General features: G+C 41.6%; 1 protein-coding gene across 3 annotated transcripts in view; it reads right to left on the bottom strand.

The window, feature by feature from the left end:
* The window catches only part of LOC133488943 (endophilin-A2-like), a 15,746-nt gene extending 738 nt beyond the window's left edge, over window positions 1-15,008 (bottom strand). The window contains exons 1-10 of one of the 3 annotated variants that reach the window (XM_061797488.1): window positions 14,794-15,006; window positions 14,641-14,707; window positions 11,855-11,923; window positions 11,548-11,764; window positions 11,144-11,277; window positions 7,801-7,959; window positions 5,671-5,774; window positions 5,255-5,388; window positions 2,854-2,892; window positions 1-1,900 (exon numbers count right to left, since the gene is read on the bottom strand). The exon at window positions 1-1,900 is cut by the window's left edge and continues 738 nt beyond it. In XM_061797488.1, coding sequence (XP_061653472.1) covers window positions 1,710-1,900; window positions 2,854-2,892; window positions 5,255-5,388; window positions 5,671-5,774; window positions 7,801-7,959; window positions 11,144-11,277; window positions 11,548-11,764; window positions 11,855-11,923; window positions 14,641-14,685 — 1,092 coding nt within the window. In that variant the 5' untranslated portion in view covers window positions 14,686-14,707; window positions 14,794-15,006 and the 3' untranslated portion in view covers window positions 1-1,709. Of the gene's footprint in view, window positions 1,958-2,853; window positions 2,893-5,254; window positions 5,389-5,670; window positions 5,775-7,800; window positions 7,960-11,143; window positions 11,278-11,547; window positions 11,765-11,854; window positions 11,924-14,640 lie in introns of all 3 variants that reach the window. The other 2 variants (XM_061797490.1, XM_061797489.1) reach the window with 2 other exon arrangements.
* Between the last annotated feature and the right edge of the window lie 367 nt (window positions 15,009-15,375).

Below are 15,375 nucleotides of genomic sequence, written 5' to 3'. Positions count from 1 at the left end.
ACTGTCTTTTCCACTCAAGGTTTAAACAGTGATGGCAGAGTCGAGTGGGATGGTGAAATACTGGATTTTGGGGAATTGAGCGGCCCATCACAGTTCATAGCCTGCTTGTAATTCAAAATGAAAACAGGCATTGTGTCTCGAGCTTGCTGAAGTTGGTCAACTCCATGTACAATAGATGGGTTATGCATTATCAGTCAGGTCTGGTGCAGAGTTTGACACAATACACAGAGCAATTTACATGCTTCCAATTCAAGGTTAAAATAGAAAAAGGTTATGGTTCGTCCAGCATCTTGACAAAAACAAATCACAGGCAAACAATTCACTGACACACAGTTGGCTCGGTGCCTGAAAAACATAAGGGACACTGCCAGCAGCATCAATCAAGCCTGAGAAAATAAAGGAGATGAAGCAAAGATGTTTAAGACCTTGGTATTACACTTTCACCACCTATATATTATCCATGGTTGGGGGACATTAGACAAAAAAAATAGCGAAACTCTTACTTAATTTTGCAGCGCTCGCAACCCTAGTGGGGATAAGCGTAAGAGAAAATGGATGGATGCACTTCCTTTTTATTAGTGTTAAACGGAACCGGTTAGGTACCATTTTAAATATGGGGGGGAAGTAGAGCGCAAAAGAACAATGCTAGAGCTGTGACAAATCGTACAATTAGTGCATTTAAAATGCATTAAACATGACCTGTTATGTGTTCTTTTGGTAAATAAAAGCTCAGTTTTGTTTGGATTATACATCCAAGAAATATCATTAGTGCTCCCATAAAGTGACATCAACTGTAGTTTAGTCCAGTGATTCCCAACCAGGGTGCCACGGGAAATTATTTATTTACTAAAAACAATGTTTCTTTGTTCATCATTCTATGCCACTGACATATAGTGACAGGCAGAAAAAAATAATATTCTCCAAGAACAGTGTCTCCATTATTATTTAGGTTTACATATATACCGTTTGTGACATTTTGTTTGGTGATATGCCGTGAGCTATAAATGGGCAAGATGCAAATCCCCCTATCTGTGGGATTTTCTACTTGATAAACAGGATCTCTACAAATAGCATTATTCAAGAAAACAAGTATATTTTTTTTAGTTTCCAAAACAAAAAAGGACATTTTTCAGATCGGAGATATTACGTTTCAGCCATTGATATTGCATGTCATGGCTCATTAATGGTTGGGAAACACTGGGTTAGTCTACGTGAACAACAATAGGTGGCAGTACTGGATTGGCTAAAAGAGAGCTGACCTTTATAACGACTCCAGCAGGGGGGAAGGGGAAAAAAAACTAAAAAGAAAACGTGTTTAGTGTACAATAATAACAAAATGGGATTCTAATTGCATAGTGAATATATGACTAAAATGAGTGCCCTTATTAGTGTTGGGGAAGCTTCCTGATCGATTTCTCTCAAGTGATAATAGACTTGTGTAAAAAGTGCACAGGTACATTACAGGTCAAAGACTTGGGAGTGCAGTAAATGCACCCAAACATTACACTGACAGTTTTCTAACTTAAAATCCTTTGGTCCTTCTTTTGAAAAACTGAATGAAATCTGTGAAAAATTACACAATGCTTTTTGACCAAATGATGAAGGATAGCAAAATGGGCCCTCATGAGATGCTTATTTTTCTCACAAACATGTTGCTTAGTGCACGATCCTCCCGCTTACATTCCCCATTTTATCCTGCCGCATTGTGTTCATTGTGACAGTGGAACAATCACTTCGACATAGTTGTTGGGGAAGTATCCTGTCTTGCCACGAAGCTTTCCCTCAAACCAGTTCTCGTCAATGTAACTGACCAGGGTGATAGTGTCCCCCTCGCGGAAGCCCAGCTCGTTCTCATTCTCGGGGTCAAAGTCGTATAGCGCCTTACAGCATGGCTCGGCCGCTGAAACGGGAGAAAGTGGAACAATGTGAGGCAGAAGAATGCTTTGACAGTTTCCCCCTTTAATTTGATTAGTAAAGACGAGGATAACATTTCATTACAAAGTGTGCGTGAGGGGCATATTTTTCACCAGGCGTATTGCAGTCTGTAAACCACAGAAATTATAATCTGCAATGCTGTAAGTGAAACTGTCTGAAGCTTGTCAGTGACAATGTAATAAACATTTGATCGTTACCTCCATCAAGTATGTGTTCAGGCTTCGGCTTAGAAGCGAATTAAGCAAAAAAAATAAAAAATAAAAAATATCCCCCCCACCCAAAAATCTGGTATTTAAATTTGAATTTGGTAGTCAAAACTAGACCATCATTGGAAGGGAATTTGTTCTCCAGGATCAGGAGTTGTAATGTGAAACCAAATTTTATAGTATCTGATTCATACTGGTAGCAATCCCATTTAACATATATAACATATCAGACACTTATAGCTCTTTTCAGAGGTCATCAGATCAGGCTTAAATTCATTTTGCTAAATTTGGATCTGGAGCACCTTGAGCAAAGCTGTTTTTTGTTTTTTTTTCATAGAAGACCTTTTTCTGCCTTGGTGGAGGTTTTGCTACAGTAATCATGAAGTGATGAGGGGGAAAAACAGTTTCTAGTAAAAAGGCTGTCAGATATATACAACCCAACAAAAATAAAGATATCTTGGAAAACAATAATGAGGAGGGTGGTTTACTAAGGATTATATGTATCTGCAGCCTTATATAGGTCCCCATTTGACAAAACCCATCTTGTTGTGTCGCCCAGACTGATTAAATGCAGGGGACCCCACAGCACCCTTCAAAAATGTTAGTGGAACTGCTTCCAAATCCCTTAGACGTGCAATATTTTGCCTCTCAGATGTGCAACAGAGGGAGCACAATTAATTAATATGGGTTTCCCATCTTCTGGCTCACTCACACGCTCTGTTCTTGATGGAAGTTCTTGGGAAGAACTGACCTGGATATTGTTCATGTTGGAAAGGGAAAGACACATCAGTCATGAGTAAAATCACAATAGTTATCTGTCCCACTTGCTTTGAACACGTAAACTTGTTAAAACACGTATTTGAACAAAAAACAAATCACAAGCATAATATGCACAAAAATTACTGACGTACTGTAGTGTTTGTGTATATGCACGTGCCTTAAAGAGGAGGAGCCAGGTGGGTGGTGTGAGGTCATTGTAAGTATATGAACGGCACAGAAGTGTCCATTTCACAGTTATTTAGTATACTCATTAGCAAATTACTAGTTTAGTTCGTACAAATCAAATGTAATTTCAACATGTTGTGCATCTCTGGTAAAAGGTGCATGTGTGACGTTTTTTCTAAAATTTATCATTTGTACCTACCCATGGTCTGATGAGGTTCTGAATTTGTAAGTAAGAACATACAGACCCTTTCCAAAAAAAATTTAATATAATGGAAAAGTTTATTTCCATAATTCCATTAAAAATGTTAAACTTTCATACATTATAGATTCAAGGCCCACAATTTAAACAATTTCAAGTACCGTAATTTCTCGTGTATAATGCGCACCCATGTATAATACGCACCTCCAAAGTTGACCTCAAAATTCTGGAAAACCCTTCTACCCATGTATAAGGCATTTTTACAATACATGATTTTGCTTCTACCCATATCATCAAAACATGAAGTATTATCTGTATTTTGTTAGTTTTTTTCAAATAATTATTCTGAAGTTAAGCACTTTATTTGAACACGTAATCCTTTTTTTTTATTTATTTGCTGTTATTTTGAAATACACAGCCCTACTTTTATTTAGTAAATTAGAAAACACACAGTTGTGCTCATATGTTTGATTACCCAGGCAGAATTTGTAAGATGGGTACAATTCTTTAAAGAAAACATGGACCATTTTATTTGAATGGGATTCAAATTAAACAGTCAAGCATTCCAGAAAAGCATGATCATTAAACAAAACCATAAAGAAATTAATTATGGTTGTTCAGTCATCAGTCATATTAAAAAAAAAACAATATTTCACAAATTCTGCCAGAGTATGTAAACTTCTGAGCACAACTGTACATATATGCAGTCATACATAAGTACCCCTGTCATTGGAATGAAAGTGTAGGCTACATTTTCTTTTTTTATTATAACCACTAGGTGGCGGTGGCATTTTTGAATGAAAGTGTACAGCTTTTTCATAACCACTAGATGGCGGCATACATTTATAAAATGTTTTCCATTTGCCCCTATACCTATGTATAATGCGCACTATTGACTTTTGACAATTTTTGGGGGAAAGAAATGCTTATTATACACTATAAATTACAGTATTTATTTGTTAATTTTAACATAATTTGGGCTTCCAGCTCATAAAACCCACAAAATCAGGAATTAAAACAAATTTGAATACTGTGAAGAAACAGCCCAAATTTTGCAGGACATAAATAGTGTCGGACACTAATCATCCACTAAACTCAAACCACTTGCACAGGTATCCCCAGGTGTCATTAAATTGCTTCAGTTTAGTTCAATTGTCTCAGTTGGGGAAGACTGCAGACTTGACAACTGGCCAGAAGACCATCATTGATACCCTCCACAGGATGGGTACGCCACTAAAGTGCATAGCTAAGGAGGCTGGCTGTTCACAGAGTGCTGTGTCCAAGCATATCTATGGAAAGTCTAGTGGAAGCACAAAATGTGGCCGGAGAAGATGCACCAGCAAAAAGACAGAGTATTGAAGATTAACATATTGTTTTGAAAGTACCACATTTTGATTGATTTAACGTGACCCTAAATTCTTTTTTATACAAAAACTGAGAATGGTGATTTGTTCACAGTATTCAATTTTTTTGAATTCCTTATTTTGTGGGTTTTATAAGCTGGAAGCCCATATGTAAAAATAAACAAATAAATAGTAGTAGCAGCAGTAGTCTGACATAGTGCAATCGTGAAAGACCAAATTTGTCTTGCAGTCTGATCCAGGCATTAAGTGTTGTCTGTCTCAGACGTGTTGTCTGTCCCACACCGCCGACATGTTTTTTTAAAAATAACTATTGATGGTCAGATACGTACAGTACTACATCAAAAGACACACGACAAGGCTAAAAATAAACTAGCTTTTGGATTCAAATAGACTGTACACGATGGCGACGCGGAGTAAATGTCTTTTGCGGAGCTGATCAATGACGTCATTGATCGGATCGCCGAATTATGACAAAGCCGATCAGCATAAAATGTTAATTATTGACCGATACCCATCAGGCTGATCAGATCGGTGTAAAGTCTAGTAAAAACCCATAGACGATGAACCACAATTTGCAGGGAAACACTGTCTATATGCAAATTTACCTGGGGAGTAAGCTGGAGGGCTTGTTGCAGCGGGTGAGTAACCTCCATTGGACTGCTCAGTCTCTCCATAGTCAAAGCTCTGTCTGGGTTTGGGTCTGTACTCGCGCCTTGGTTGCGACTGACATTCGTTCACCCTGCATGAAATGTAAACAGTAATAATAATTTTAATGCTGGTTATTTATAATTGATTCACACTAGTTACATACTACAGAAACATCACAGCACTGTTAAATAATGGTAGAAGAATGCTTTTTCATAACCAAACATAATAATCAAAATATCTACTGATCAAGAAAAAGGAATTATATTTGATCAACTTTATATTCACTACTTTCAATTAACTGGTAAAATAAGATGTCCTGCTAAATTATGCGTAGCACGTTAAGGTCCACAAATAGTCACCAAGCCGAACTGACCTTTTCGTCAGATCGGCAGAAAGTTCCTCCAGAATCTCTGTGGCGCTTCTGTGGTACTGCAGCATGGATTCCACAAAAGACGCCAGCTGGCTCACCTGTTCCACCTACAGAACAATTACAAAAATTAAAAAAAAAGGTAGTACAATTTTTTTTCTCGTCGTGTCTCAAAACCCAGCCCTTGGGGGTGGGGAAGAAGAAGAAGAAGAAGAAAAAAAAGCAACTAAGCAGGTTAGACAACTTCAATGTTGCCTTTTCAAAGTCAGAAACGAAACAAATCAAAAAAGCAGAGCATATTTGACACAACAGCTGGCAAACACTAAATGCATGGACATACAGTGGTGTTTGCCCCCTTCTTGATTAAAAAAAATTATTTTTTGCATGTTTTTCACAATGGAATGTTTCTCATCAAACAAATTAAATTAGTCGAAGACAACACAAGTAATCACAAAATGCAGTTTTTAAATGAGGGGTATTATGAAAAAAATCCAAACCTACATGGCCTTGTGTGAACAAGTGATTGCCCCCCGATAAAGCATAACTGTGGTTTATCATACCAGAGTTCAATTTCTCGAGCCACACCCAGGCCTGATACTGCCACACCTGTTCTCAATCAAGAAATCACTTAAAAAGGACCACCTGACAAAATGTAGACCCAAAACCAAAAAAATCCTCAAAAGCTAGATATCATGCGGAGAGAAATAAATGCAGGAACAAATGAGAAAGTAATAGTGTGGAAAAGGTTCTAAAGCCATTTCTAAAGCTTTCAGACCCCAGCGAATCACAGTGAGTGCCATTATCCACAAATGGCAAAAACACAGAACAGTGGTTAACCTTTCCAGGAGTGGCCGGCCGACCAAAATTACCCTAAGAGCGCAGCGACGACTCATCCAAGAGGTCACAAAAGACCCCACAACAACATCCAAAGAACTGAAGGTCTCAGTTAAGGTCAGTGTTCATGACTCCACCATAAGAAAGAGACAGGGGAAAAATGGCCTTGACGAAAACCACTGTTGAGCAAAAGAACATTATAGCTCGTCTCAATTCTGCCAGAAGACATCTTGATGATGCCAAAGACTTTTGGGAAAATACTCTGTGGTCTGACAAGACAAAAGTTGAACTTTTTGGAAGGTGTGTATCTTATTACATCGGAGTATCAGTAACACCGCATTTTAGAAAAAGAACATCATACCACCAGTAAAATATGGTGGTGGTAGTGTGGTGGTCTGGGGCTGTTTTGCTCCTTCTGGACCTGGAAGACTTGCTGTAATAAATGGAACCATGAATTCTGCTGTCTACCAAAAAATTCTGAAGGAGAATTTCTGGCCTTGTTTGTGACCTTAAGCTGAAACAAACCTGGGTTCTGCAGCAGGCCAATGATCCAACACACCAGTAAGTCTACCTTTGAATGGCTGAAAAACCAAAACAAACCACTTTGGGTTGGCCTAGTCAAAGTATTGAACTGAATCCTATTATGATGCTGTGGCATGACCTTAAAAAGGCGGTTCATGATCGAAAACCCTCCAATGTGGCTGAATTACAACAATTCTGCAAAGATGCGGGGGCCAAAATTTCTCCACAACACTGTAAGAGTCTCATTGCAAGTTATCGCAAACGAGTGATTGCAGTTGTTGCCGCTAAGGAGGCCCAACCAGTTATTAGGTTTAGGGGGCAATCACTTTTTCACACGGCCATGTAGGTTTGGATATTTTTTTTCTCCCTTAATAAAACAATGCATTTTGTGTTTACTTGTGTTGTTACTGACTAATATTTAAATTTGTCTGATGATGGGAAACGTTTAAGTGTGACAAACATGCAAAAAAATAAGTAACCAGGAAGTGGGAAAATACTTTCTCACACCATTGTACCTGACAGAGGAAAATGTAACAACTCAAAAAAAAAAACATTTTTGAGTTTAGCTCATATAGCAGCAATAATTCATTCTTCATTTAAAATAAATAAATAAATAAATAAAAAATAAACTTCACAGCATGGAGTTCTTTGTTTAGTTTGCTGAAGTGCAGGTATAGGACAGCAATGTGAAATTTAGCAACTGAGCAACATGAAAAAGTATTTTGTGTAAACAAATATGTGCCATCTGTACAACCATAAGTCAGTCAACTGGCCACACACATCAGTCTCCAGCAGGTTGTACATGGAACTCTCAGCCATGTCTTTGGACTCATGGAACTTCTCCAGGGACTGCCTGATCTCCTCGTCTTGAATTTTACCCTGACGTTTCTTTTTATAGTCGTAGTCCAGGCGGCGGCCTTCCATCTTCTTCAGATGGTGCTGATGGTGTAAAAGGATTACAATGGCAGAAATTAAGATTTCATTTTGAAACATGAAACAATACCAAGTATTTTTAGTACCGGTACTTCTGCATGTGTTTGCCAGAAAATAGGCAAATACATGCAAAAGTACCGGTACGCTTGCTTCAGGTTACACTACAGAATAATTATCATTAAAATCCTACACCCCCTCCTTGAGCTGTCACCTTATCGCGGTGGACGGGTTTGTGTGTCCCAATGATCCTAGGAGCTAAGTTGTCTGGGGCTTCCCGCCCCTGGTAGGGTCACCCATGGAAAACAGGACCTAGGTGAGGGACCTGACAAAGCACGGCTCCAAAAACCCCAATGACGAACAAAATAAATGGACATGGGTTTGCCTTGCCCGGACACGTGTCACTGGGGCCCCCCTCTGGAGCCAGGCCTGAAGGTGGGGCTCGAAGGTGAGCACCTGGTGGCCGAGCCTGCACCCATCGGGCCCGGTCGGGCGCAGCCCGAAAGGGAAACGTGGGTCCCCCTTCCCGTGGGCTCACCACCTGTGGGAGGGGTCATAGGGGTCGGGTGGAGTGTGAGCTGGGCGGGGACCTTGGCGATGCGATCCCCGGCCTTAGAAGCTGGCTCTAGGGACGTGGAATGTCACGTCTCTGGCAGGGCAGGAGCCTGAGCTGGTGTGTGACGCCGAGAAGTTCTGACTAGATATAGTCGGGCTTGCCTCCACATACAGCTTGGGCTCTGGTACCAGTCCTCTTGAAAGGGGTTGGACTCTCTTCCACTCTGGAGTTGCCAGCGGTGAACAGGTGTGTGTATAGTTATTGCCCCCCGGCTCGGCGCCTGTACATTGGGGTTCACCCCGGTGGACAAAAGGGTAGCTTCCCTCCGCCTTTGGGTGGGGGGGACAGGTCCTGACTGTTGTTTGTGCATATGCACCAAACAGCAGTTTGGAGTACCCACCCTTTTTGGAGTCCTTGGAAAAGGTGCTGGAGAGCGCTCCCGCTGGGGACTCCATCGTTCTGCTGGGGGACTTCAATGCTCACGTGGGCAATGACAGTGAGACCTGGAAGGGGTGATTGGGAGGAACAGCTCCCCTGATCAGAACCCGAGCAGTGTTCTGTTATTGGACTTCTGTGCTCGCCACAGATTATCCATAACGAACACCATGTTCAAGCGTAAGGGTGTCCACACGTGCACTTGGCACCAGGACACCCTAGGTCGCAGTTCGACGATCGACTTTGTGGTCGTGTCACCAGACTTGTGGCCGCATGTCTTGGACACTTGGGGCAGAGTCAACTGATCGCCACCTGGTGGTGAGTTGGCTCTGATGGTGTGGGTGTGGTGTGTAGGTTGTGCCAGTCCAACCTAGCAGCCCAAACCTATTGTGAGGGTCTGCTGGGAACGTCTGGCAGAACCCCCTGTCAGAAGAAGTTTCAACTCCCACCTCCGGCAGAACTTCACCCATGTCCCGGGGGACATTGAGTCAGAGTGGACTCAAGTAGATGTTTCGCACCTCCATTGCTGAGGCGGCCAACCGGAGCTATGGTCGTAAGGTAGTCTGTGCCTGTCGTGGCGGCAATCCCTGAACCCGTTGGCGGACACCAGAGATGAGGGATGTTGTCAAGCTGAAGAAGGAGTCCTATCAGGCCTTTTTGGCCTGTGGGACTCCTGAGGCAGCTGATGGGTACCAGCTGGCCAAGCGGAATGCAGCTATGGTGGTCGCTGAGGAAAAAACTGGTACGTGGGAGGAGTTTGGTGAGGCCATGGAGAACGATTTCCAAATGGCTTCGAGGAAATTCTAGTCCACCATCCGGCATCTCATGAGGGGGAAGCAGTTCACCATCAAAACTGTATATAGTGAGGATGGGCACTGCTGACCTCGACTTGGGACGTTGTGAGGCGGTGGGGAGAATACTATGAAGACCTCAATTCCACCGACATGCCTTCCAATGAGGAAGCAGAGTCTGGGGTCTCCAAGGCGGGCTCTCTTATCTCTGGGGTTGAGGTCACAGAGGTGGTTAAAAGGCTCCTCGGTGGCCCGGGGGTGGATGAGATTTGCCCAGAGTTCCTAAAGGCTCTGGATGTTGTGGGGCTGTCCTGGTTGACATGCCTATCCAACATCGCTTGGATATCAGACACAGTTCCTCTGGATTGGCAGAGTGGGGTTGTGGTTCTCCTTTTTAAAAAGGGGGACCGGAGGGTATGTTCCAACTACAGGGGGAATCACACTCCTCAGCCTCCCTGGTAAGGTCTATTCAGGGGTGCTGGAGAGGACGGTCCGGGAGCAGTGTGGTCTTCATCCTGGCCGTGGAACAGTGTACCAGCTCTACACCCTCGGCAGGGTCCTCGAGGGTCCATGGGAGTTTGCCCAACCAGTCTACATGTGTTTTGTGGAATTTGAGAAGGCGTTCGACCGTGTCCCTCGGTGAGTCCTGTGGGGGGTGCTACGGGAGAATCGGGTGCCGAATCGGGTGCCGAATCCCTGTACGGCCAGTGTCAGAGTTTGGTCCGTATTGCCGGCAGTAAATTGGACTTGATTCCGCTGAGGGTTGGACTCTGCCAAGGCTTCCCTTTGTCACAGATTCTGTTTATAACTTTTATGGACTTAATTTCTAGGCGCAGTCGAGGCATAGAGGGGGTCTGGTTTGGTGGCCTCAGTATTGCATCTCTGCTTTTTGCAGATGATGTGGTTCTGTTGACTTCATCAAGCCGTGATCTCCAACTCTCACTGGAGCGGTTCACAGCAGAGTGTGAAGAGGCTGGGATGAGAATCAGTACTTCCAAATCTAAGACCATGGTCCTCAGTCAGAAAAGGGTGGAGTGCCCTCTCCAGGTCGGGGTTTAGATCCTCCCCCAAGTGGAGGAGTTCAAATATCTTGGGGTCCTGTTCACGAGTGAGGGAAGAATGGAACGGGAGATTGACAGACGGATCAGTGCAGCGTCTGCAGTTATGCGGACTTTGCATCGGTCCGTTGTGGTGAAGAAGGAACTAAGCCGAAAGGCGAAGCTCTCTATTTACCAGTCGATCTACGTTCCTACATTCACCTATGTACCTACAGCTTGTGACCGAAAGAACAAGATCCCGGATACAAGCGGCCGAAATGAGTTTCCTCCGCAGGGTGTCCGGGTTCTCCCTTACAGATAGGGTGAGAAGCTCGGTCATCCGGGAGGGGCTCAGACTATCCCTGTGCTTGTACCTGAATATCTTTGATGTCCTTCTCAGCGACTCCTTGCATCGGGTCAATAAAATTCTGCTTTACATCAATGTCCAGTCTGTCCTTGACATCGGCCAACTTCTTCATCGATTCTCCAATTTCCATGAGAGCGCCACCTGTGGGAAACGTACCAAATGGAGCTTTGTGAAGTATGGGTCACATGCTAAGAAAAGTGAGAACCCTCTCAAGAAAGGTGTTATCGCCGTGGCGTGTCAGAACCTGATTTGACCAGCTACTAAAAATACTATCATGTAGTACCTGGTTTTGCTAATAAAAAAACATCAATAGTCATGGTGGTTTAAACTACATTCACTTTTGTTCAGTTCTCCTAATAACATTTCTTTCCTTTTCCAACTTAAATGTTATCCTTAAAAGACTTTCTTTACCAAAGTTGTTGTGCTCGCCCATGTCCGCTCCATATTTCATCATGCACTCTGCTAGCAGGCCCTCGGACTGCGGGTAGCCAGGACTTTTCACCTGCCCACGGATTTTGGACACTGTGTTGAGCATAGACAGCTTAGCTCTGTAGGCCGGGTTAGGCTGGAGGTAGTCTGTTGTTTTGTTGATGACTTCAACTACTGCTTTGCTGGTAACATCTGCTCTCTGGAGGAACAGGTTAGGGAGGGATAGCTACTTAAACAAGCGAATATGCAAAATTACAGTCACTTGTATATCTTGAAATGCGTGTGATACCCTTTCGAGGTCCTTGAAATCTTCATCCAGCTTAGTTCCCTCTGCACCACCGACCTTCTCACTCACCAGCTGTGATCGCAAAAGAACCAAACTGTCAGTGTAGTCTGGAAACATTAAACATGCCAGTCATCTTACAAGTTCAACCAACAAGTTTGGGGTTGAACCGATTAAAGACATCCACCTCTAAATTTCACAAAAACATCACATCAGCAAATCTTGCGAGAATAACTCAGAAAACAGGATTACCTTCATAAATCCATCCAATTGATTTTCTTTACTTTTTAGGTCTTATTTTATTGTTGATTTCTGTTTTTACTGCTTTTCTCTGTAGAACTTTAATATTTTCTTTTTTTAATAAAAATCTTGATTATTATTTAGGTTTTTGTGTGAACTATGAAAACGACTATGGAATGGGATATGCAACTTTCAATGTAGCACGAGAAGGTCTGTCTCTTGTCTGTAGAAAATGGGTTGCAATAAATAGAGTACAAATAAAAAGAGCAACTAAATGTTCACTGCAAAATGAGATGTGTAATATGAGACACCTTGCACCCAACTTCCCTCCCTCTGCGCCAGTACATTTCCACGACAGAGACTCTCCATGCTTCACTTTTCCATCCACAGTTACATAAATATTTATTGTAAAACACAATATATACTGTAATGGTACAGCTCGGTGGCAGCCGGCTGGATCTTGCTTCATACACGGAAATGTATATTTATGTTGTGAAAATTGGTATGGAAGCTCAGGTGCTAAGACATGAAATTTTTGATTGATACATTTGCTACATCGTGATGCTGTTCACCTGTGATTCAAAACTGATTCTGTGATGCAAAACTAGTGGATGAAAGTCAGCCACATATGAAAACTGCGTGACAGTTCAGTCGGGTTCAGCCGGATTGCTCGTTGTGCAGCGGACCTCCTATGTTAAAACATTGCCGATACAATTGATAGATTTTCGGATAGCAACAGTTTGACTGAGGTATGTATTATGTGTAATCCCATTGCTTCATATGGGAACACGTTTGACTATACTGTACGAATAAGCATATATAAATAATAAAATAATGATTAAAAGTTATGTACGGGGGCTAGGAAGTGCAAAACAATAACAAATCAGAAACTTTTCCATTTCAGAAAACAAATTAAAAGTTGAAACAAATTTACATTACAGAAAACAAATTAACAAAAGCTGAAACAAATTTACATTTGAAACAAGTGTTTCACAATTTGTTATATTGTTTTGCACTTCCCAGCCCCTGTAGTTATGGGATTTACATGTGACATCTAAAAATCCATTTGGCTTCTTGATTAACAGTGAACCACATTTTTCAAGTCATCATCAAAAATTATTTCCATGACAAAATTATTTCCATGACATTACACAGGAATGCCGTGTCTCTTTATCTGAACAATTATTTGAGCTTAGCTTATTTTTATTTCCTGAGTTGTCAAGCTTCTGACAACATCGATGTCCATTGGACAATGAAACTGGTATGGGCGGGTTATTGACATAACTAAGATTCCAGTTGTCATCATGCAGGACACTCCCACCGTGTTCACGGGACTCTCCAGTCACATTTTGTTGGGCCACATCAGTGACTTCCAAAACAAGCATCTTCCAAGTATACCGGTTATGCCAGTTATGTTGTGTTTTTGTGAAGTTTCCCATTTCTTATGGGGCAACGGAAACCTAGGCCATTGGGAGTCAAAATTCTCTCATCAATTTGACTGACATTTCATTTCAGATCCAATCCTCTTTCTGCCTCATTTTTGATGTGTTTTAAATCCTGTTGCGAATGACAAACGGAGTTATGATTCACAAATTCACAATTATGTGCTTTTCACAGTGACAAACAGTGATCATTGATTGACATACACATATTCAATACCAATAATTGCTGGTCCACTTAGGAGAAATGTTGGCCAGATGGTCAAGTATTCTGTTAAATCTCTTTAGCATGTGTCCTCAGAGTAAGCCGTTTTTTCCCCCACCTCAAATCTAATAGAATTTGTCTTGCCATATGATTAAAAGACAAAGTGACATCCATTTAGATATCAATAGCATATAAAATAGCCTAAACATTTTCTAGTTTCTGCAATATCATTTCACATAAACATGGAACCAGCTGCATTTTTGTGGTGTTGCATTATATTTTTCAAGTAATATACCTTGAGCGAAGTAGCCTACCAGGAATTAAAATGAACAAGAAATTGAACAAACAAAGTGGTGTAATATTGTTTTTCAGTGACTGTAGATGCTAGTCATTTTAACTTACTGTTACAATATCAATAAAAATATCAGTGTGTTTGCTAAAAATTGTGTTCCCCCCCCCCCTTTATTTCGGTGTAGATTCTCGGTCATCCAGGCCGGGGGGGGGGACGAGCGCTTGATTAGATTGAGGTGAAATTGCAATTTCATTAACAGTTGGCAACTTGGAAACTCATAAAAGTAAAGAATACTAGCACTTCAGCACCATAAAGACACCTCAACTGAAAATACAGCAAAACAGAAGCCAGTACATTCTCCTCATCAGCGTTAGCTCGTTTATTTAAGTTTTATATTAGTGTTCCAGCAACACTTTCTGCAAACATGCAGTTTTAGACATTTAACATGTAAACACCTTTTAATCACAAGTCTGTCGTAACATATTTGGCGTTATTTAACTAGCTAGCTAGGGTATAACGTACAGTTACCATAAAAAACAATAATAATAAAAAAAAAAACAGTGCTAACAAACTAGCTAGCGGCTAATTAACGTTAGAGATATTGTCGTGCTCTTACCTGACTGGCTTTGTAAAACTGCTTCCTAAACCCAGCAACAGACATCGTGCACGGTCTCTGTTGTCCACTGGACCTCGAAGGGAGAAAATATTTAATAAGTGACAAACGAAAAGGTTGTGGTGAACGCGCAGCAGCGAGCGAGTGAGCAAATACCACGTCTTCAAAGTTTGGACGGCAGATGTGGAACTTAAAGAACTTCCTTCAGTTCCTTGGCGACCACAGCTTCCTGGCTCCGGCTTGTTGTGGGAGGCTCCAATACCGTCAAAGTGGGTCAACTGCTGACGCTCGCTTCTCTCAGGTTCGTCTTTCAACCGGCTAAGATGGCTTTTAGCACTGGGATTGTATAGCAACACACTAACTAGGCTTCATCACTAAATCTAAACACTGTGGCATGACTATGACTATGTTTGAAAACAAACAAAGCGGTTAAAATAAGTGGCGATATGGATGCAAATAACCAAACCTAGGAGGTTCTAACAATAGAACCCCTGATAAATGAACAATTGATATAGTTATTAATGGGTTAACGGTACCTACACAACCAGTGAGAGGTTTGGACAGTTTCACACGTTAATAGAACTAGAGTGTGTCCAAACCTACACTGGGAGTGCATGAAAGTAATTTAGGAGGCCTATCTATCATTGTCTATCGATTGAAATTGATCTATCTATCTATCTATCTATCTATCTATCTATCTATCCATCCATCCATCCATCGATCGATCCATCCTAATCA

Source organism: Phyllopteryx taeniolatus, chromosome 14 (assembly GCF_024500385.1).
Source record: "Phyllopteryx taeniolatus isolate TA_2022b chromosome 14, UOR_Ptae_1.2, whole genome shotgun sequence".
Lineage (NCBI taxonomy): Eukaryota > Metazoa > Chordata > Actinopteri > Syngnathiformes > Syngnathidae > Phyllopteryx > Phyllopteryx taeniolatus.
Note: the sequence above shows the minus strand (reverse complement) of the source record. Positions and strands in the feature narration are given on the sequence as shown.